The 23153-nt window shown below is 43.4% G+C and overlaps 1 protein-coding gene across 1 annotated transcript in view; it reads left to right on the top strand.

The window, feature by feature from the left end:
- TECTA (tectorin alpha) overlaps nt 1-23153 on the top strand; it is an 82748-nt gene that overhangs the window by 31280 nt on the left and 28315 nt on the right. The window contains exons 10-12 of the mRNA XM_004385610.2: nt 6920-7521; nt 15140-15701; nt 22529-22728. Coding sequence (XP_004385667.1) covers nt 6920-7521; nt 15140-15701; nt 22529-22728 — 1364 coding nt within the window. The remainder of the gene's footprint in view (nt 1-6919; nt 7522-15139; nt 15702-22528; nt 22729-23153) is intronic.

Below are 23153 nucleotides of genomic sequence, written 5' to 3'. Positions count from 1 at the left end.
GTTTTAATTTTTATGAAGTCCCATTTATTTATTTTGTCTTTTGCTCTTTGTACTTTTGTTATTATATTAGATAATCCACTGTTGAAAGCTAGGCCTGACAGTGTTGCCCCTCCTTGTTCTTCTAAGAATTTTATGGTTTTAGTTTGTTCATTTAGATCCTTAATCCATTTTGAATTTGCTTTTGTGTGTGGTATAAGGCATAGATCCTGTTTCATTTTTTGGCATATGGAAATCCCAGCACCATTTATTGAAAAGATTCTTCTTTCCCCATTGAATGGACTTAGCACCCTTGTCAAAAATCAGTTGACCATGGATGTGTGGTTTTACTTCTGGACTCTCAATTCTATTCCATTGGTCTATGTGTGTATTGTCATAACAGTACCAGGCTGTTTTGATTAGTGTACCTGTATAGTATGTTTTAAAATCAGGAAGTGTGAGCTTTATATATTTAGGTCCCCTTGATGTTGGGTGCATATATATTTGTGATCATTAAATCTCATTGATTAATTGACCCTTTTATTACTATATAATGTCCATCTTTAACTCTTCTTACAGATTTTATCTTACAGTTTACTTTGTCTAATATTAAGATTGCCACCCCACCTTTCTTTTGGTTATTATTTGCATAGAATATTTTTTTCCGCCTTTCACTTTCAACCTATTTGTATCCTTGGGTTTAAGGTGTATCTCTTGTAAACAGCATATAATTGGATCATGTTTTTTTAAATCCATTCTGCCACTTTCTGCCTTTTGGTTGGAGCATTTACATTCACTGTAATTACTGATAAGAAGTGACCTACTTCTGCCATCTTGTTATTTGTTTTTTGTGTGTCTTAAACCCTCTTTTTCTTTGTCCTTTACTACTGCTTCCTTTTGTATTTTGTTGGTTTATTGTAGTGAGCATTTTTGGTCCCCTTCTCCTTTCCTTTTGTGTATATTTTTAATATTTTTCTTAGTGGTTTCCATGGATATTATATTTAAGAGCTTGTATTTACAATATTCTAGGGAGAGTTGGTACCAACTTAACTTCAATAACATACAAGAAATCCTATATCATTCCTCTCTCCCCTTTTGTTGTTATCACTAATTTTGTCTTTATATTTCATGTGCCCTGTAACATAATTTTATCCTTGCATTTTATGTATTTGTTATTAAAAAACACAAAGGACAAAATATTTAGAAATATCAAGCATGAAGAGCTTATTACTAGCACTTATACTTGTCCTGCATTTCCCTTTATTAGGGATCTTTCTTTTTATGTATAGCTTTGAATTATTTTTGAGTGTCTTTTCCCTTCCATTTACAGAACTCCCATTAGTACTTATCATATCTACAATCTGGTGGATATGAACTCTCTTAGCTTCAATTTGTCTGGGAATGTTTTAATTTCACCCTCATTCCTGAAAGATGATTTTGCTGGGTACAGTATTCTTGGCTGTCATTTTTTTTTTCTTTCTTTCAGCACTTTAAATATATCATTCCATTAACTTTTGGTTTCCAATGTTTCTGAGGAAAGATCAGCAGTTAATCTTACTATGGATTCTTTGTATGTGACTGTTTGCTTCTTTTTCACTGCTTTCAGGATTCTCTCTTTATCTTTAATTTTTGAGAGTTTAACTGTGATGTGTTTTGGTGTAGATCTCTTTGGGTTTAGCCTGCTTGGGGTTCTTTGCACTTCTTGGATTTGTGGATTCATGTCCTTTGTTAGATTAGGGACACTTTCTGTCATTATTTCTTCAAACATTCTTTCTGTCCCTTTCTCTCTCTCATCTTCTGGAATTCCCATGATGCATATGTTAGGTCTTTTGCCATTGTCCTATAGTTACATTAAACTGTGCTCAGCCTTCTTGAGCCTCCATTCTTGTTGCTCTACAATGTCTGTAATTTTAACTGTCTAATCCTCTAATTTGCTGGTTCTTTCTTCTGCCTGATTAAATCTGTTGGAAAGTCCTTCTGTTATGTTTCTTATTTCAGTTATTGTCCCTTTCAGTTGCAATATCTCTTTTTTTTGATGCTCATTTTGTTCTTGCATTCTTTTCTTTGTTTTAGCTCTTTGTTTATGTTTTCCCTTAGTTATTTAATTATGTTTAACATTGTTGTATTATATTCTTCCATTATTTTTTTTTTCATTATTTGGTTATCCCTATATGCACTTTTGGAGCACTGGTGGCACAGTGATTAAGAGCTACAGTGAGCTATGGCTGGTAACCAAAAGGTTGGCACTTCGAATCCACTAGCCACTCCTTGGAAACCCTATGGGGTAGTTCTTTTCTGTCCTATAGGGTCATTATGAGTCAGAATCAATGGCAATGGGTATATGCACTTTCACTCCCTTTGTCATGTTCATTTGTATGGGCCATTGTTTCTCTGTTATTTGCATGTCTTGTGATTTTTTTGTTGAAGCATTGGAATTTTCGAGCATGTTAACTTTCTCAGATTTCCCCAGTAGTTGGTATTTTTGCCTGCACTAATTTCTGCAAAGAAAGTCTTACGTGGGCAGAGCTTTCGGCTTTTACTCACCTGTTTCCCCCTCTGCTTTTTAAATAGAATGCCCCTCAATGTGGGTTTGATATTTACTCATGATTAGAATCAGGTTATGCATCCCCAGTCAGAATCCTACATAAGTGGTGCGTGTTTTCCTCATGTTGTCCTGTCACATGCAGAAGCACCCTCTGTCCATCTTTCCCTCTTTGGTGATGTTCATTTTGATCCCCTGATCAAGAATTTACTGACTGTCTCTACTATGTAGTCACTGTTTCTTCCTTGTACCTAATAAGCAATCTATGGGAAGATATGCAAATATCCTGCTACTCATCAAAATTCTCTTCTTAGATTTAGTGCACATTGATGATTTTTGCCTGTATTAATCTTTACCATGATGGTTGCAAAATGATGATTTCCAACTCCAGTACTCCCTCCATTTTTACCAGTCAGCAATTGCCATTCTACTGTAAGCAAGAGCCCTCTCTTCTCTCTCTCTGTTTCTCTCTCCCATCTTTCCTCTCACCCTCTATCTACCTACAGGCATACCCCAGATTATGAACAAGTTCCTTTCCTGAGTCTGTCTTTAAGTTGAATTTGTTCATAAGTCAGAACAGTTAGGTATGATTCATGTCTAACATCAGTCAAATGTTTGTCTTAGTATCTAATGTATGTTTTTATGCATAAAAAACATTAAAGAAACACTTCCAGATACACTAAAACATCTTTAACATAATAATAATAATAATGTTTTGATGAACCATTGTATGTACCTCAAATTTTTAATATAATAGGCTTTACAGGGGTTGCTTTGCAACTACAGGTTGTATGTAAGTCAGACATTCTTAACCTGGGGACTGCCTGTATCTATCTATCTTCATCATCATCATCATCTTATTCATATGAATTTCTGTAGTCCTATTTTATCATGGTTTATATTTCATGTTACATTTGTTAATTATTTTGTTGTTAAAATTGTTCCAAATTTTGCTTGTGGGAGTCTCTTCAGGCAAGTTTCTCTGTCCTTTTGCCATGCTTCTGTTATCTTTTGAGCACTTTCTTTTCTGGAATAACAAGATGCTCCACACTCATTGCTTACCTTCCCTGTCCCAGACTGGAATCAGCCATTTCTCCAAGGAGCTCTGATTCTTTTTGGTGGGGAATATTATTAGAAACCAAGGTCTAGGTGAGGTGTACTCTTTGCTATGGGAGTGCCTTTGCTTTGCTTCTAGGCCCTTTCAAGAGACAGAGCTAAGTGCTACACACACACACACACACACACACACACACACACACACACACATCTTCCATTGTTTTTAGTTAAAAATTTTTTAATAGACTTTTTTTTAGAGCAGTTGTAGGTTTATAAAAATTTGTGGAGAAAGTACAGAGAATTCTCATATACCCTCCTTCCCCTGCACACAATTTCTCCTATTATTAACATCTTGCATTCATATGATACGCTTGTTACAATTCAGAAACCAATGTTATTACATTAATATTCACTGACGTCTATAGTTTACATTAGAGTTCACAATTTTTATTGTACAGTCCTACGGGTTTTGACAAATACATAGTGTTGTGTCCACCATTACAGTGTCGTACAGAATAGTCTCCCTGCCCTAAAAATGCCCTGTGTTCCATTCCATTTTTTCAAAACTGGATTTTTATGCTTGGGAAGTCAGAGAAGCACATGGAGGGTTGGTTGTTGTCATCTCAGAGAAGGGTGATTATGTGCCTGACAAGCCTTAACCACCCTCCAGAAAACCAAAAACCGAACTTGTTATCATCAAGTCGATTCTGACTCACAGCCACCCTATAGGAATGAATAAAACTGACCCCTAGGGTTTCCAAGAAACATCTGCTGGGTTCGAACTGCCGACCTTTTGATGAGCAGCCAAGCTCTTAACCACTATGCTACCAGGGCTCCCTAGGGAGGGACTAATAGCAGATGCCGTTAAATCTTAAAGCTGGAATTCTGGGAGCACTCAGGAGGGTAGAGGTCCCAAGATTTCTCTTGATCACCACATCTACTAGGACCTTATAATGCTTTCCTAAAGCCTTCTTTTAATCCATCTGCCAGCATCCTCTTCTGCCCTATCTCCAGCTTAGTGAACATTTCTGCCCCTGCTCACACACCCAGATTTCTAGATGTATTTAAATCATGGCATGAGATGACAGAGTCTCCCCCAGACCAAATCCATTTTGTTGCCAGGCCATCAGTGCCATCCTTTTTGATCACCAACTCTTAACCAGCAGGGAGTGTGTCTGGGTTGTTTTTGTACTGTGTCATGCATAATTTGGTGGCATCGTGCATGCCAAGCACAAACGGTGTGATGGGGATGATTCCTCTTTCCCTGTGTGCAATGGCTGCTGAGAAGATCTTCTCCCCATCCCTCATCTGGTCCAGCAGAGCTGGAGGGAGCTCTTGGAAGTGCCTTTTTTTACAGAGGGATATGGGTAGAAGCAACCATGTGGAACATGGCATCCTCAGGCAAAGAGTCAGGGCTCCAACTTGAGACATCTGCCAGGATGTCTCTTCCAGACCTTTCGTATGTGGGTCTGGAGAGAAGGACTTGGAGCATGCACACTTGATTATCAAGTCTCCGGGTACTAAGGGGTTAATCTGGTTCGGGTCTTGCAGAGTGGGGATTGAATGAGCAGCAGCTGCAAATCAGGAACACAATCTTCTTTGAACCTAGAGAGAGAGGACCACTGCTTCTGTGTTCAGATATTTTTAACCAGCTCTCTTGTTGGCAGAGCCAGGCTGCCAAATTAAGCAATTTCACAGAGGCATTCCAGGGGCCAGGGGAAGTTTTATCACTGCATGTCTGTATGTTCCAGGCTTTCAGACAAATTCAGACAGGACAATAAGACATAAAGCGAGAGCCATTTAAATAATTCATGTTATTTGCTATCACCATAAACTTGCAGTCAGTGTTATAACATTCATAATTTTGAGACAAATGAGAAAATCCCTCTGTATAGACATATTTAATTAGTGCTGAACTAGCCTTCAACTCCAAAGCTGTATGGTATTGTAATGAATGGGGAGGGCAACGGGGAGTGGAGACAGTCCTTTAGCTTAGAAAAAAGATTTGCTTCCAGTACACAGTGCAGAACTATTGAGTTGGTACTTGTGGGCAGAACTATTATTGCCATACAATTTATTTCTTTGTGATGTTCTTCACGTCCTTGGATTGTAAAACGCTATTAAGGAGTGATGCTATGTATAAGAGCCAAAGAAAGTTTTAAAGGCAAAGAAAGTTTTAAAGGAAAGATCTTATTCTCCCAGGAGATGGCAGGCACCTTCACGGATCTCTAGATTTCATGGATTTGTCGTAGATTTCCTCTGGGCTCCTGGATTCTGTCCCTGACTATGTCAAGTTCTAACAAACCAAACTAATAGAGAGAAATGGGAAGGTTACCCAAAACTCAACAGTGAGCAGCATGTGGAGTTTATGTGCTGTGCTTTTTGACTGAGAGGCTTATCTATCAAGGAAGGCTTCTTGGTAGAAGTGCAATTTGAAATGAAACTTGAAGGATGGATGAGATTTGGCTTGTGGGAAGCCAGTCCAGGCAGGGGAAAAAGAGTAGGTGGGAGTGAGCATGGTACAGAGGGTGAGGGGAAGACGGAGGCAACCAGAGGACATCAGTAGCATAAAAATGAAAGACAGAAGAAAAGACATGGAATGGATTTCTAGAATAAAAATACCTACATAAAGCCTATTTGTGTAGTAGAGTGTAAAGTGAGGAAAGCCATAATATTTATTTAGACTCTACTATGGGCCCAATATATGAGGCTATTAATCCTCAGAACAACCCTGCTAGGTAAGTATTGTCCTTATTTTGCAAAAGAAGAAACTGAAGCTCAAAGACATCCCCAGGTCTATGGCCCCAAAACACATGTTCTTTCCAGTACAACACACTGCCTCTCCACAACTCGAGACTTACAGTCGGAGATTAGGGTTCAAATCCGAACTCTGGTACTTAATAGCCAGGTTAACTTGAGTCACTGAACTTCAGTTTCTTCATCTATAAGACAGGAGTAATAAGATTTATCTTACTTGCAGGTTGTTGAGATGCTTAGGACAGCACTTGGCATGTAGCAGGTGCTCAGTACATGCTCATGGAATCAGAATCCTGTACACGGCAATCTAGGTGCACTAGAGGAGCCTGTGAGTGAGGGGTTTGATCACCCCAACTGAGGATGACGGTGGTACTGATCACATGGCATTCATCAAGCTCACTGAGCTGTACAAATAAGAGTACACAGTACATGTGCACATGCATGCATACATGTGCACACATGCATCTGCATGCATGTACACTCACATACATGCACACACACACACACGCACACACACACACACACACACACTCCTATCTCTGGCTGCTGTTCCTTTCTCAAGCCTGTTTTCTTGTTGACCACCCTCAGCTCTGGACTGCCCGGAGAACAGCCATTTTGAGGAGTGCATGACATGTACGGAGACCTGTGAGACCCTGGCCCTGGGCCCCATCTGTGTGGATAGCTGCTCTGAGGGATGTCAGTGTGATGAGGGCTACGCCCTGCAGGACAGCCAGTGCGTTACCCGGAGCGAGTGTGGCTGCAACTTCGAGGGGCACCAACTCACCACCAATGAGACCTTCTGGGTGGACCTGGATTGCCAGATCTTCTGCTATTGCAATGGCACAGACAACAGCGTCTACTGTGAGACCATCCCCTGCAAGGACGATGAGTACTGCATGGAGGAGGGTGGCCTGTACTATTGCCAGGCCCGCACTGATGCCTCCTGCATTGTCTCAGGCTACGGCCACTATCTGACCTTTGATGGCTACCCCTTTGACTTCCAGACCAGCTGCCTGCTCATCCTGTGCACCATAAGAAACAGGGCTAGCTCAGACACTTTCCCAAAGTTCATTGTCACAGCCAAGAATGAGGACCGGGACCCGTCGCTGGCCTTGTGGGTCAAGCAGGTGGACGTCACTGTGTTTGGCTACAGCATTGTGATTCACCGGGCCTACAAGCACACTGTGCTCGTGAGTAGTCACAGGCTGGATCTTAAGAGTTAGTCACAGGAACACTGGGACAGGGGCCCTGGGTCAGCTGGAGCTGAATCAGGCTAGTCCAGAATCCAAGGGTTAGAGCAGAGAAGGGTCCTGGAGATTTTCTGTCAATCTTAGAAGTAAGGAAACTGAGGCACAGAGAGAAAAATGATTAGCCCAAGTCACAGAAACCTAATTAGGAGCAGATCCAGCTCTAGAAATGGTGCCTTTTATATTGCAGCAGAGTATGTTGTAGAGAGCACAGACTTTGGAGTCACCAGACCGAGATTTGAATTCCAGCGTGGCTACTGCCTTGGGCAGTCACTTACCCTCCTGGCTCAGTCACTTCATCTGTAAACGAGAACACATGCCTAGCACAGATTAGGCATCTATAAGAGGTACTATTGTCCTAATTCATCTTCTTCCCTCTTTTGAGATCAGAATTATACTTACCTGCTTCTGGCCTCCTTCTATGGAGTCCCTGGGTGGTGCAGATGATTAAGCACTGGGCTACTAACCAGAAGGTTGGTGGTTCAGATCCACCCAGATGCACATCAGAAGAAAGTCCTGATGATCTACTTCCAAAAAATTACAGCTATTGAAAACCCTATGGAGTTCTACTCTGACACACATGAGGTTGCCATGAGTCAGAGTAGACTTGATGGCAACTGGCTTTGTTTTGGTTTTTGGCTTCTTTTTGGAAGGGGGCGTCTCTCTAGTTCTTTCCGTCTCCACAGTTGTTTCCAAGAAACTTGAACTCATTTGGAGCACTCAGGGGCTCTCCTACAATCTCTTTACTCACCCAGGGCTTTAGTTCTACCCTTACCCTTACCACCCAGGAGTATTCCCTTTGACCATGAAGACAGATACAAAGTAGGGATGGAGAAGTTCCATGTACTCCTTGTCATCCAGCCTGACAAGATCAGCCCAGAAACAGGCCCATCCACTCTGAACATAACTTAAAACACTAACAAGCAAGCCAATAGCCTCTGTCTTTAGCATTTTGGATGAGCTGATTTAGGATGTGGGCTCTTACAATTATTGTCATAGGTCTATGTCATAATCCATCTACCTCTAATGGGTCTCTTGCTAACCAAAAGGTCGGCGGTTTGAATCCACCAGGTGCTCCTTGGAAACTCTATGGGGCAGTTCTACTCTGTTCTATAGGGTTGCAATGAGTTGTAATAGACTCGATGGCAATGGGTTGGGTTGAGTTGGTTCAGGGGGCTCTGGAGCCCTGCTGGCCTAGTGGTTAAGAGCTCAGCTGCTAAGCAAAAGGTCAGCAGTTCTAATCCACCAGCCGCTCCTTGGAAACCCTATCGGGCAGTTCTACTCTGTCCTGTAGCGTTGCTGTGTGTCGGAATCGACACGACAGCAATGAGTTTGGTTTTTCTGTAAGAGCGCTCCTTTTCATCGTGTATATTCTCTTTAAAATTTAGAGCTGTTATTAGAGTTACCTGAGCAACTACATGGATTTCTTTCCTTCCTTGAGATTTCCTTAAACCCATCTGCTCCTGTAAAGATTACAGTCTAGAAAACCCTATAGGGTGGTTCTACTCTGTCATATGGGGTCATTATAAGTTGAAAATCGACTTGATGGCACCTAACAATAACAACAACAACTTCTCTGACAAAGAGAGGTTCCCAAGCTTCTTGAACTGTCTTCCCTTTCACATCTATTGGAAAATCTACCTTCTTAGCATCTAAGGTAGATGTCTTACCATGCCCATTCTTTTGCTTTTTTGGATAATATGAACCTAAACTCCTGGTTGTTTTCCTCTATGCTTTTCATAACAGTCTTTTCCTCTACCCGTTACTGCATTCATCACATTGTCTTTTATTGTGATGGTTGCCTGACTCCCTCAATATTAATTGTATGCTTCTTGGAGGTGGGGGGGACCACACCTAATTTATCTTTATGTTGAATGAATATACAGTGATTTGCACATAGTGACACTCAGAACATTTTGTCAACTGGATGAATGAGATGGCATAATAACCTCATTCTTCCAAGGTTCCTGTCACTTTTGTTTTGCTACTGGTCACGTCTTCGGCAATCAGGGAGATTAAATTGCCATTGAGACAAGTTAGGAATTTATCAGATGCTTTGCTTTTAGCCGTATAAGATCCCCAGCACACATCTGGATAGTTGAGATTGCCCATTACAATAACTGTCCTCTATCGCGTTTTCATAGTGTCAAAACAAATGTATCAATCGTTTTGTCCATGTGGCTTGTGTCATTTTTGTCTTTTTCTTCTTTTCTCCTCATCTGAAATATTTCCAGCCTTAGAGTTGCAAATTTAACTTGCAGTTATCTATTTCCTTGACATTGTACCTTACAGGCTTTTTTGTTTTAAAATATAATCTGTTCATAGATCCTGTCCTAACCTAGTTTATTTTTAAATAATATATTATGCCTTGGATTGCATGCACTTGGCATTGAGATACATAGATATCTGAGGCCACATGTGTTGTTTTCTGACCTCTCCCCAGTTATTTTCACAGATAAACCACTGGATCCTCATGCACACTTACTCTTTGTTTATTCCCTCCCTTCTCTCTCCTTTGTAGTGACTGATTTCCCACTCCCTCCAGGGTTTCCCTCTCCCTCCACATTAGGGCTAAGTCCCTAGTAGGTCAGCTTACCTTCCAGGCATGTATCCTACCCCAGTCTCATGAGATGCACTCATGGCTAAAGTCAAGCTACACGAACTACACGGCCAATTTCTTCCTCACATAAAGAGACTGGGGGTTGGGTGGGTAATGAGAGAGTAATGAGCGTCAAGGAAAAATGGATTAAAGAGGTGGGGGACCCTTTGCCAGGACCCTTCTTTACAAGTCACCCAAATGTCCTAAGTGCTCAAGCTGGGAAGAGGATATGTAGCTTTCAAATCCCTGACAAAAAAACAAAGTTCAGGATTCACTGAAGGTTCCTTTCTTTTGGGGCCTGGGGGAAAGATTTAGCAGTTACTTTGAATTATTTATATGTATTAGAGGATCTGCTTATTCAATGATTTGCATTTGTTTTTCCCATGATGTTATTATTAGTCACCATCTCTCCCTGAGCCTGAAGAATAATGGCCATCATAATGACAGTGTGAAATGAAGTGCAGGCAAAACACAGCCCAGAGCTCCCGGTCACTGCTGGTGCTCTCAGCAAAGGAAGGTGACATTGGAGTGACTCCTTGGGACACAGGATCCCCTATGAGTCTGCCCTTTCCCTGCATTGAGCAGCACCACAGGATGTGGGAAAATGCACAGAGCCAAGGGAAAATAGAGATAAACATTCTGTCTATACCAGGCAGGGATGTGGGGGTAAGCAAGAGAAGGGGAGCCACCCCTGGGTACACCGCGGTGCCCACGGCTCCACTGTCCGCTGTCAGAGCTCAGCAGAGGCAGCCTCTCTCCTGCTGTCTCCCCAGAGGCTTCAGCACAGCTGAGAACGTCATGGCCCAGTCCAAGGGGAAGGTCTTCAGGACACCCACAGCCAGTCTCCTGTGTCTTTATGGCCTATTGCCAGTCCTGTGGCCATCAGAGAAGAACGTTTGAGCATCATTGTAGCTCAGCCCATATTGACTTCTATTCTGTGCCAAGCCCTGGGGTACAAAAACAAATCAAACATGGCTTCTGTCCAAAGAGAGCTCAGAGTGCAGTGGGAGAGAAGGACATGTTAATGGATAATGTAATGTGAAGGGCTGCAAAGATGTCACCCACAGCGGACAGTGAGAGCATAGCAGAGGGTCTGCCTAAGCTAGCCTAGGGGCTTCAGGGAAGGCTTCCTGGAAGAGATGACCCAGAGCTGAGCCCTGAAGGGGTATGTTAGCTAGGCAGAGAATGAGGTAAGGGCATTCTAGGAAAAAGAAACACCAGTGAAGACCCAGAGGTATAAGAAAGCTTGAGGTAAGAGAGACCTCAGAACAGTTCCTACTAGGGGGAATGAAGTGGGGAGCTGAGAGGTGGCTGAAGAGGCTGTAGAGGTAGGTCAGGGCCAGTTGGTTAAAGCAAAGCTCTCTACTAAAATCTAATACATGGTCTTAGTTCCAATACTTAAAAATGTTGACTACATTTCCCCGCATGCATCCCTGTTTGTCTGTCTTCTCTTCCGCCTCTGCAGCTTCCTCCTCCATCCATCCATCTCCGTTTCCATACCAACCTCTTCCTTTGTCTCTGACCTTCTCTCCCGTAGCTCCTTCTGCACCTCCATTTCTCACTCACAAAGACAGACAGGGCAGCGATTTTGGGATGGAAGTTGATTCGTGGGGGCTTCGGAGACAGAACAGAGCCAGCCTTGTGAGGGAAGTTATTCCTTTTTCAGGCTTCTCCTTGGCAATGGCAGAATTTGTAAGCCTTTTAGCTTTAATCCAATTATGTTGCTTTGCCAAGGTATTGCTTCCTGCCTAACACCCGGTTGCCAAGAATATAGAATGCGAGGACGCTTAGGAGGAAAAGAAGGCTGACACACATATGCCTTTGAGTGCACCACTTTCAGGTTATTAGTTGTGAGCCTTCGAGGCAGGTCAGAGTCCCCATAGCCTCCACTTCTCTCAGCAACCTGCCATGCCTGGGTTCTGTGTTTACAGAAGTGTCCACATTGCTCCGCCTCCAGGCCTCCTGGGTGAGATACTGTGCTCACCAGGCACCATCTTGCTCCTCCGCCCACCCTCCGCATACCTGCCACCTAGATGACGCATTGTCAACATCCTTTTCTCTTCCTCCTTTCCATGCATGGAGAGTGAGGCCCCTCTTCTCCTCTCCAAGGCCACTCTCCCCCATGCTTGAACCCCATTTCTATCTGCCTTTGTAGGCAACTTGTCCATCTGTCACACCCTCTCCCTCTTGGGTTTCCAACCTGTCCTTTCCTATGAGGTTCACAAACATGCTCATTCTAAAGCAGTTTTGACGTCGATTTTCTATGAGCTCCTGTCTACTCTCTCTCCTGCCCCTTATGTCCAAATTTCCTGACAGAGTCAGCTCGGCTTCCTTATCTCCTATTTAACCTCTGCAATCTGACTTCTGACCTCATCAATCTACTGAAACCTCTTATTAAAGACATTGATGAATCTGTTTCTGCAAAACGAATGGGGGATCTTTCAGGCTTTATCTTACAGAGACTCTCTGCCCTGTGTGACGTTGCATAGAAGGCACTCCGTGGTCCAGCCCTGCCCACCTCTCCATCTTCATCTCCCACATCTCCCAAGTCCACACTTTATGCTCTAGCAGCACTAAATTGCTGGGAATCTTCATATTTATCATGCTTTTTCTCTCCTCTGGGTCTTTCCTCATGCTGTGCCCTCTTGTTGGAGTTCCCTTTCTTCACGGCCATTCCTCTCTGATTGGCCAACACAACTCATCCTTTAAGACCAGGTGTAGGCATCATCTTCTGCAGGAATCCCTAGGTCTGTCCCTGGGATGAGTCAGGTGCCTGTGCATCTATTTATCTCTAGTGCTACTTTTCTCAAATGACATTGTTATTTTCTGTTTATGTACTTGTCTCTCCCAGTTGCCTGTGATCTCCTAGACGCAGGCCCTGTGCCTTATTCCAGCGTTTAGTACAGTGCCTGGCATGCAGTAGTGCCAGATTCCTTTCTATTGGATGGATGAATGAGTTCTGCCTAGAAGAATGTTCATAGAAGAGGAGATAGTTGAGTTGAGTTGAGTTTTGAAGGGTAAGTATTGCCCAGTGGGAAAGGCAGTGGCAAGGGCATCCTTGCTGTCTTAGGTCAGGTTCCCAGAGGCAGAGTCGAGACGGGGGGTTTTTAGGGAAGTGAGGGAAACAGTGTAGGGCAGGGGATGAGACTTTAGCATGTGGTCTAAGCAAGAGATCAGCTTCAGCCTGATCCACTGGGAGCTCTGGAGTGTGGATTATACCACAGAGTGGGTCCCACCTTAGGCAAAAGGGCAGCCCTTTGTACCCCTGTCAGTCAGTCGTTGGCTAAGGGATGCCCTTGAGGTGGTTGGGTTGGGGTTGAGGTCATAACCTCCTGGGCAAGGTGGCTTCCATTTGGTCAAAGCCAGCAGTGAGTTATTATTAGCTCATAGTCACAGTGGCTGAACAAAAGAGGATTTGGGTGGGACACCTCAGAGCATCCACCACATATGCAAAGAGAACAGCCCAGAAAATGGCAGGGTGGAATGACTCTGCTTGGTCCATTTGGGGGACTGCAAACTGTTGGTAATGGCTGGAGAAGAGGAAGCAAGTAGGCTGGGACTGAGAGGTGGGGCTGGCTCCCGGAGAGCCCTGTGTGATGTGCTAAGGATTTTACTTAAGCCAGAGAGAGGGTTTTCAGTAGTGAATGAACTGCTTTCAATTGCATTTTAAAATATTGACGTGGCAGCAGTGAGTGAATGGTGGGTTGGGACAATTCTGCAGCCAGGGGGACAAGTTAGGGGATTATTCTGTTGTCAAGGTGAAAGGTGATGACCGTCTGAACTAAGCCAGTAGCAGTAGGGTGAAGGAGGGTGTCAGATAGGGGAGAGAAGCCGGAGGTCAGGAGAAAAGGTATTTCAGGTCAGAGAGCAACATTAAAACACCCCAAGGAGTAGCCACCTACCTGTCCCCCAAGGAAGCCCAGCTCTCTTCTTAGCCCCGCTGCTGTTCTCAAAGTGGGGAAACAGGCAGTCTCTGTTTTCCACCATGGACTACCCCCACTAAGAACTATAGGATTTAGCTCATCTGAATCAAAATAGTTCAAGGGCAGTGCAGTTCTGAGTTTAATGTTAATACATATCCTGTTGACTGAATTAAAAATGTGTGGAAAGAATTATATTTGAATGCCTTCTCTGTGTGAGGCATTGTGCTAGGCTGGAGGGGGAGGGACAAGAGTAAGGGGAAGGTGGATATACAGATCAATAGTATGTGGCTCTTGCCCTGAAGTTGCTTATCATCTCTAGGCAAGAGAGAAATGTACACAGCCAACCGAAATACAAAGCAGATTGTGACATGTGCTTCAAGAGCATTGAGCACATGCTTGATCTTGGCCTAAGGCGGAGATGAATACAAGGGAAGTATAAATGATGTGCCCCGGTTGCCCGTGGAAGGGAGTGATTAATTCTGACCATGAGCTTGGAAAGTCTTGCTTTGCACAAGAGGCAACATTTGAGCAGGGTCTGGAGGATGAGAGGGATGTTGATGGGTGAAGAGTGGCATCCTAAGCAGAAGGAGCAACAAGGTAAAGTCATGCTTTTGAGGTATAAAATGTCCCAGAAGAATTAATAAATTGAGACTTGCCTAAAATAAATCCAGAGGAGAGCTGGAAATAGAAGCAGAGGAGTTCTAGGTTGTGGTATTTGAGTCTAAACCTTAATTGAATTCTTATTACCCTTTCATTACCTTGGAGAAAACAATTTGAACTCCTGGGGGAAACAATGCTATGTAAACAGAAGGCACTGAAATAAATAGGTATATTAGTGTACAAAAGATAGTCATTTAAGTCTGTTGAAATCCTAATAATAATAGTTGACTGACATATACAACACTAAATGCAAAGCATTGCATTCAACCTGCTTAAACCCCCCTCTGGGACTCCTCGCTAGCGACTGTTCATTAGGAGAAGAGCTGAGAAATCTCTGGGCCAACCGTATTTCTCCAACTCAACCCTCTTTCTCTTATAGGTCAACAATGAACGGCTATATCTGCCCCTGAAGTTGGGACAAGGGAAAATAAATATCTTTTCCTTTGGCTTCCATGTGGTCGTGGAAACTGATTTTGGCCTGAAGGTTGTGTATGACTGGAAGACCTTCCTGTCAATCACAATCCCGCGGAGCATGCAGAACAGCACCTACGGCCTATGTGGCCACTATAATGGCAATGCTGACGATGACCTGGAGATGCCCATGGGGCTGCTTGCATCTAGTGTCAGTGAGTTTGGGCAGAGCTGGGTGAAGAGGGACATCTTCTGCCAGGTTGGCTGTGGGGACCACTGTCCTTCTTGTTCCAAGGTTGAAGGGTTCTCCAAGGTCCAGCAGCTCTGCAGCCTGATTCCAAACCAGAACGCTGGCTTTGCCAAGTGTCACAGCAAAGTCAACCCCACCTTCTTCTACAAGAACTGCCTGTTTGACTCTTGCATCGATGGGGGTGCGGTACAGACTGCCTGTAGCTGGCTACAGAACTACGCCAGCACCTGCCAGACTCAGGGAATCACAGTGACCGGCTGGCGGAATTACACGTCCTGCTGTGAGTTCTTCTGGCTGTCTCTCCTTATATCTTCTCCTTATTCTTCACTGGTGGGGGAGGCCAGGCTTTCAACTCCATGGAAGTCAGAACAGTTGAGTAGAGCAGTTTAAGGATATGCACTTTGGAACTGTGTTTGGTATCTGATACAAGAAATTTAAACTCCCAAAGCCTCCATTTCCTTATCTATAAAATGGGTTAATACCACTTATTTCGTATGTTACTCTGAGGATGAAATAAGATCATGTCTATAATGCATGAGGCATTGGTGGTTTGGTGATAGAAATTTTGCCTTCCATGCGGGAGACCAGGGTTCCATTTTCAGCCAATCCACCTTATGTGCAACCACAACCTGTCTGTCAGTGGAGGCTTATGTGTTGCTGTGATGCTGAACAGGTTTCAGAGGAGCTTCCAGACTAAGATGGACCAGGAAGAAAGGCCTGGTGACATACTTTTGAAAATCAGGCTATGAAAACGCTATCGATCACAAGCAAGCAGCATTTTGTTCGGTTGTGCATGGGGTCGCCCACTTGATGGCAGCTAACAGCAAAAACAACATATAAAGCACAGAGCCCCATACATGGCATTTGGACTCAGCTAGTGCACGGTAAGGAGCCCTGGTGGTGCAGTGGTTAAGAGCCTGGCTGCTAACCAAAAGGTTGGCTGGCAGTCTGAATCCACCAGCTGCTCCTTGGAAACCCTATGGGGCAGTTCTACTCTGTCCTATAGGATCTCTATGAGTCTGAATTGATTCCATGGCAATGGGTTTGTTTTTGTTTTGTTAGTACTCAATAAAATGTTAATAAGAGACTAATGGGGGAAGAGTATGTTAGTTACTTAGTTCTGGAATCTCATGGGCCCATCACTGTGCTGACAACTTACATGCTTTTCCCACGAGTGTTATTCAATTTGATTCATACATGTCATGCATCAGTCTTTGTGCTTATGAAAAAGCAGAATGTTAAGAGCATTCGAAAAGGAATCAGAGCTCCTGGATTCTAGCTTGGGCTCTGTCTTAAGGGTCTGTGTGACCTTGAACCAATTCACTTTTCCTTCCTAGTTCCCAGTTTCTCCCTCCGGAGAGAAGTGATAATGCTGCCTACACCGTTTATGTTACAGAAACTTCAGGAAGATCAGATTAGGTAATTGAAAGCATAGCACGCTCTATGCATGCTAAATAGTATTGTTGTTATAGAAATGGCTTGCTCTTAGCCAAGCCCAGTGCTAAACACTTAATCAAAATTATCACATTTATTCTTCTCAAGAACACAATTAGTCAAGGAGAAATTGAGACTCACTGGAGCTAAGTAACTTGCCTAAAGTCCTACAGTCTCAGAGGCAAAGTCAGGATTGGACCTTCTAACCCCAAAGCCCGTGCTCTTAACCCATAACTACACTCGTGTACTGGAATATACTGGAATAATTTGCCTGCATTTAGCACATCAGAATAGGAAAGGTTGGGAGGAGATATCACTGCTGGTCTTTGGCCAAACTCCCTTGGTCTATTTTCCCATCTTAATCTCATTAACTATAGCAAATTTCTTTTAGAAGGCCTGTCTGTATAAAAAGGCTACAGATTGATGCTGAATGCATAGAGCTCTAAATAAGTGATTCAGCAGGGTTCACAGAGAATAAACTCCCTTTTCATCCTGGAAAAGGGAGCTTTGGGTGAAAAAAACAGAAAGAGTATTGTAGTTTAATGCTCACAGTTAGTTTACATTCCACATAATTGGATTTAAATAGATTGGGGTGGGGGGTGTTGGGGTAAGGGAAGTGGGGAGATGCCAACACTGGTTCATCCAGGCTCAGTCCCTGAGCCAGGGGCTGGGAGGGATGATGCCAGTAGGGGTGCTGTCCAGATTAATTGGCCTCTGCTGATTTCAGTAAAATAAATACGCCTATACAAAAGTCAGGGTCTGGAGAAAGCCCCAGAGCCTCTCTGGATTCATTGCGGTCAGCACAGCAGGGCTAGAAAGCATTTAGAAATCAGAAACCCAAGCCCTGCACCCAGAGGCCTACAAATGGTGCAGGATAGGGAAACAGCTTTGTAAAGGAAGACTTGAGCCCTACCATGGGGACTTCCTCCTCTTTACCGGTAGCCATGGTGGCTGTACTGCTCTCAGAGGTGGCTGGGATTGAGGGGGTGGGGGCACACCTTGGGCACACCAAAACCATTGTTTCTATCTGCAGTGCACAGGGAAGGGCGTACGTGAGAATCATTTTGTAGAGGGGGCCGTTGAGAGACCAGCAGGAGCACTCACCTCACATTATGGGTCTCAACTTCGGTCACTCATGAGAAAGAAAGGGAATGGAGTTAGCAGGCCCCATAACCTGACCTCTGAGGAAGAAGGTCCTTCCACACCTACAAAACTTGGCTAGGAATAAGGGATATGAAGATGATTTTTCTTGTCCTCCTGTCCCCTCTACCAGAAACCCCTTCCTACTCCCTCCTCAAAGTTCTATTCAGACACTGGTTGCCTCCCCTCTATAGGGGTTACACTAGTAACGGAGAGCTCTTTCCAATGCTCTCAGAGCCAAGGCCATCCTCCCTTATCCTCAGCCTTGGTCTCCTCTCTGCCGTAGACCAGATGCATCCCACAAGTCCTCGGCTGATGCATCACGGCCAGCAGGTGATTTAGAATTATTTCTTTCCCAAGGAAGCTTAGAGCTTCCCCTACCTTGGCATTTCAGGATAGGGCCAAAGATACAAAAGAGACAGCACCTGAGGAAATGGTAGTAATGACTGGAAAAAAATAAAGGTAAAATAACCAAAAAATACATATACTTTTAAGATGGCATGTGAGGTAGGATGAGTGATGGGACACAGTTGGAGGCAGCTTAGTTTTCCATCTTGGATTTTAGAAGCAGAAAAAGGCTGTGGGAGACTGAGTCCTAATCCAGCCATTCAGCAGGAGAGATTGTTGAACACAGAAAGCCTGACTTGAATATGGTTGTTTGTAATTGCATCTGATGTGACTTTAACCTCTGAGAATTGAGGGCAGGACTAACACCCTCTCCCCCATTCTCCCAAGAACTAATCCAATTTAACATTCACAGGTCTAGATATGAAAAAATGGTCCTTTCGGGAGAAAAGCAGTTAAACCAGATTTGCCCATTAAATTGGTGCTTTATCGGTAACAAGGTAGAATGCTGGTGTTTTTCAATGATATTGGCTATTCCTATCAATTGAATAATTTATTACTCAATTACCTTATTTGTAAATGCATCGGAAATCCTCTTCACCCAAGATGAACAAATAGGCTTAGAGGGGGAAGGGGAAGTAAATTGTCTTAATTACTGACCCCTCCTTAAGATTCATTCAGCTGAGTCCCTCATTCTTTCAGTCCCTTAATGGGGACTTAAAGTAGAGTACTAGATGGTGAGAGTACAGTAAAGGGAGGAAATAATAAATAAATAACAGGTGCTTCCCCCTTACTATGTGCTAGGCACTATTCTATGTGTGATAAATGTGCTAACTCATTTATTCCTCACGGCGACCCTGTAAAGCAGGTATTATTTATAGTCCCATTTTATAGATGAGGAAACTGAAGTTCAGAGAAGTTAAGTGGCTTTCCGAAGGACACTCAATTGGTAAATGGCCCCAGAAACAGATGCTGCCCCAATGGACAATACTGCCTTTCTAGCCCTGGTCAGGCCAGGGGGCCCCAGGGAGGTGCGGAGCCCCACCTGGTGCTGTGGAGGGGACACAGCTCTGAGGATCAGGTCTGGGGAGGCATCTTCCATCCTCGTGGGGCCATTTGAAAATTAAAACGTGGCAATGTTTTATAAACCAGGCCACCCAGAGCCTGACAGGTGGTAAGTGGGCAGTCAAGGTTGGTCATTGTTGTTACTGTCCTGTTTCTTTTTTTTAGAGGCAGCTTTTGCTACTTTAGAGTCCTAGGTCCAAAGTCTGGTAATTAAGATTTTACTTACCAATTTCTCTGAAACTCCAATAAGTGTTTATTGGATAATTTAAACTAAATTTAGACTACTACTACAACTACTACTAATATTAGTAGCAAAAACCGTAATGGAAGTACCAAGCACTGTACTGGAAAATTTACTAATTGCATCTTATTTTATCTTAACAACTACTTGATTAGGGAGAGATCATTAGCCCCATTGCACAGATGAGGAAACTGAGGTTTAGAGGGGTAAGTAACCTGCCCAAGGTGATACTGCTGCCAGGACTCACACCCAAGGCAGTATGATTCCAAAGCTCTTATCTATTCTATTACACTACATTACTCTTCTAGGGGATTCATCCATCCTCCTCTCTATGTGGGGCACAAGTGCTGTCAGTCCACTGGCCACAGCAAGAGACTCATTGGTGACCACAGGAGAAATGCAGGGGTGGAGCCCTGGCACCATGCGACAGCTCTCAGTACTTCACCTGGGAGATGAGCAGGCAGAAAATCAGTATTATGGATTTAAAGTTTGTTTTCACGATTCAAATGTTTATTTACAAACTGCCATGTTCTCAGCACTGCGTTGGGTGCTATGGACCCCATGGAAGGATCACAAGTGGAAAATGAAGAATTTTAGGGGCAACATAGCTGAAACCACAACCAACCCGAAACCACAACCAACCCAAAACCAAATAAAACTCATTGTTGTTGAGTCGATTCCAACTCATAGCCCCCCGTACAGGACAGAGTAAAACTGCCCAATAGGGTTTCCAAGGAGCAGCTGGTGGATTCAGGCTGCCAATCTTTTGGTTAGCAGCCTGAGCCCTTCACCACTGCGCCACCAGGGCTCTGAAACCACAACAAGCATTTCTAAATCAGTAGTACATCTTCCCAGATAGTAAAATGTATTGTAGGGCTTCAGTAACCAAAACAAGTTAGTTCTGGCACGTTTACAGAAAGAGCAACCAGAGAAAAGATGAGAAAGTTCAGAAATAGGCCCAAATACTAAAGGGAAATAGGTATATGGTAAAGTTGTCATTTCGAATCACTGGTAAAAAAAAATGTATTATTCAATAAGTAGTAGAGGGACAAATGGCCAACTAGCTGGGGTGGGGGGCAAAACTTAAATTCCTTCTTCACTCCTTATTCCAAAATAAAATCTAGTCAGAACAAAGTTTTAATATAAAATATTAAATTGTAAAAGTACTAGAAGAAAATGGAGTTTTTTGGTATTCTTGCAGTGGAGGGGGCCTTTTGAAACACAAAGCCATAAAGAAAAACCTGATAAATTTGACCACTTTAAAATTTTTCATTTCTACATGGCAAAAACATACTCAAAACCCAAAAATACAAACGTACCAAAAAAAAAAAAAAGCCCACAAGCAAAGTCAAAGATAGATAATAAGTATTTTATAACATATATAACAGAAAAAGATCTGTTTCAAATTTATTAAGAGCTTTGTAAGTTAACAAGAAAAAAGCCAACAACACAATAGGAAAATAGGTAAAGGACGTTAAAGACAGCTTACCGAAAAAGACATACAAATGAGTTATTATAAACATATGAAAAGATTATCAATCTCATAAACAATACAAACTAAATAAAGACCTAGCACTTTTATCTCTCTTATTTCCAAAGGTGTGAAAGTTTGGTGGTAAATAATTAGTGGAGATGTGGGAAAACAAACCCCCTCATACTGCCCTTGTAGGAGGATAAATTGGTATAGTTTCTAAGAGGGCAATTCAGCGGCATCTATCAAAAATTTAAATGTACATACGCTTTGCTCCAGTACTTCCACTTCTGGGAATTTATCTTACAAATTCACTTACTCACATAGGTACAGACCCGGTGTTCACTGCAGCATCATCATACACACATAAAAATGAATGACCGAACAGTGCAAGAACAATAATTTGGGGCTAAATGGAAGAAACATTGTCATGAAAAATCCATGTACAGAGAAGTCTGTATATTATGCCCCCATTTGTGTAAAAAAAAGTGGAGAATGAGATACATATCACATGTGCCTGTACCTTAAACTCACCTCACAACATGCATCTCCACGTCAGTTAGGTATTTCACTTGATGGTCTCCTAGTGCCCACCATGCTCATCCCTACCTTTAGGTCCTGACTCATATTGTTCTTCTTCATTCATCCCTTCTTGATCCTCTCAGCCTATCCAATTCCCCATTCTTCAGTCCCGGTTGGAGTCTCACCTTACCCTTAAAACTTCCCCTCTTATGCCAGTTGCAACTCATCTTTACCTCAGAACTTCTACAAAACCTTTTTCTAAACCACTTGTTTATGATCAGTGGACACCGGAGCCCCATGACTTCTGTGGATCACAAAAAACAAGGCTGAGGAGGAGGCAAATATTATGTGAGGAGCCTCCTGCAAACCCTGTCTGCTCATTGGTCCATTGTTTAAGCAGTAATAAGTCAGATACAGGCTTTCCATAAGCAGAAAAAAAAAATGCAGTTGAGTGGTTTATGACTCACATGTATCAGAGTGTGATCCCATGTGTGTCAGAACTGAACTGCTCCACAGGGTTTTCAATGGCTGATTTTTCAGAAGTAGATTGCCAGGTGTTTCTTCCAAGGCATTTCTGGGTCGACTTCGACTATCAACCTTTAGGCTCATAGTCTCGATTGCTAGGTGCTTCTTCGAAGGTGTTTCTGGGTGGACTTCAGCTACCAACCTTTAGGCTCATAGCCAAGCATATTAACCTTGCAACACCCAGGGACTCGTCTTTCACAAGCAGAGAGGGTAGTAATTTAGGAAAGGTGGGAGACTCTCTTACACACACACACACAGAGGCACACACGCCTATATATCCCTGAGTGAGCCAGCAATGGCCAGGAGAAAATAATTTACAGTGACTTGTGACTGTGCAAGTCTTGATTAGTCTCTTCTGTTCTAGCTGTCACGTGCCCTCCCAACAGCCATTATGAGAGCTGTGTGAGTGTCTGTCAGCCCCGCTGTGCCGCCGTCCGCCTGAAGAGCGACTGCAACCACTACTGTGTGGAGGGTTGTCAGTGTGACGTGGGCTACGTCCTGAATGGCAAGAGCTGCATTCTGCCCCACAGCTGTGGCTGCTACTCAGACGGCAAATATTATGAGGTACGCCAGGCAAGCTCTGCCTTTCCTTCTTGCCAATCACCATATTTCTCTCCAACGCAAAGCGGTGGTCAGAATTGATTAATCTTTCCACTTCATCATGAAGGTCGTGATGTTTATTTGCAGGGAGGTGCGCAGGGGCAAGGAAGACAGTCAGATTGGATGAGGCTCTTGCTCACTGCATACCAGATTTGGAAAAGCATTGGGCCTAGCCTTCTTCCCTCCTGGGCATCTGCAAGGTCTCAGGACATCTGCGTCTCCTCATTCACATGATCTCTCTGCTATGCCTTTCTCTAGAGTCTTTGTTTTTAGCTGCTGTCCAGTTGGCTCCCAACTCAAGGTGACCCCATGCACATCAGAACGAAACACTGCCTGGTCCTGTGCCATCCTCAAGATCGGTAGAGGATCAAATGGTTGCGATCCATAGT

This window comes from Trichechus manatus, unplaced genomic scaffold, assembly GCF_000243295.1.
Source record: "Trichechus manatus latirostris isolate Lorelei unplaced genomic scaffold, TriManLat1.0 scaffold00143, whole genome shotgun sequence".
In the NCBI taxonomy this organism is placed as follows: domain Eukaryota; kingdom Metazoa; phylum Chordata; class Mammalia; order Sirenia; family Trichechidae; genus Trichechus; species Trichechus manatus.
Note: the sequence above shows the minus strand (reverse complement) of the source record. Positions and strands in the feature narration are given on the sequence as shown.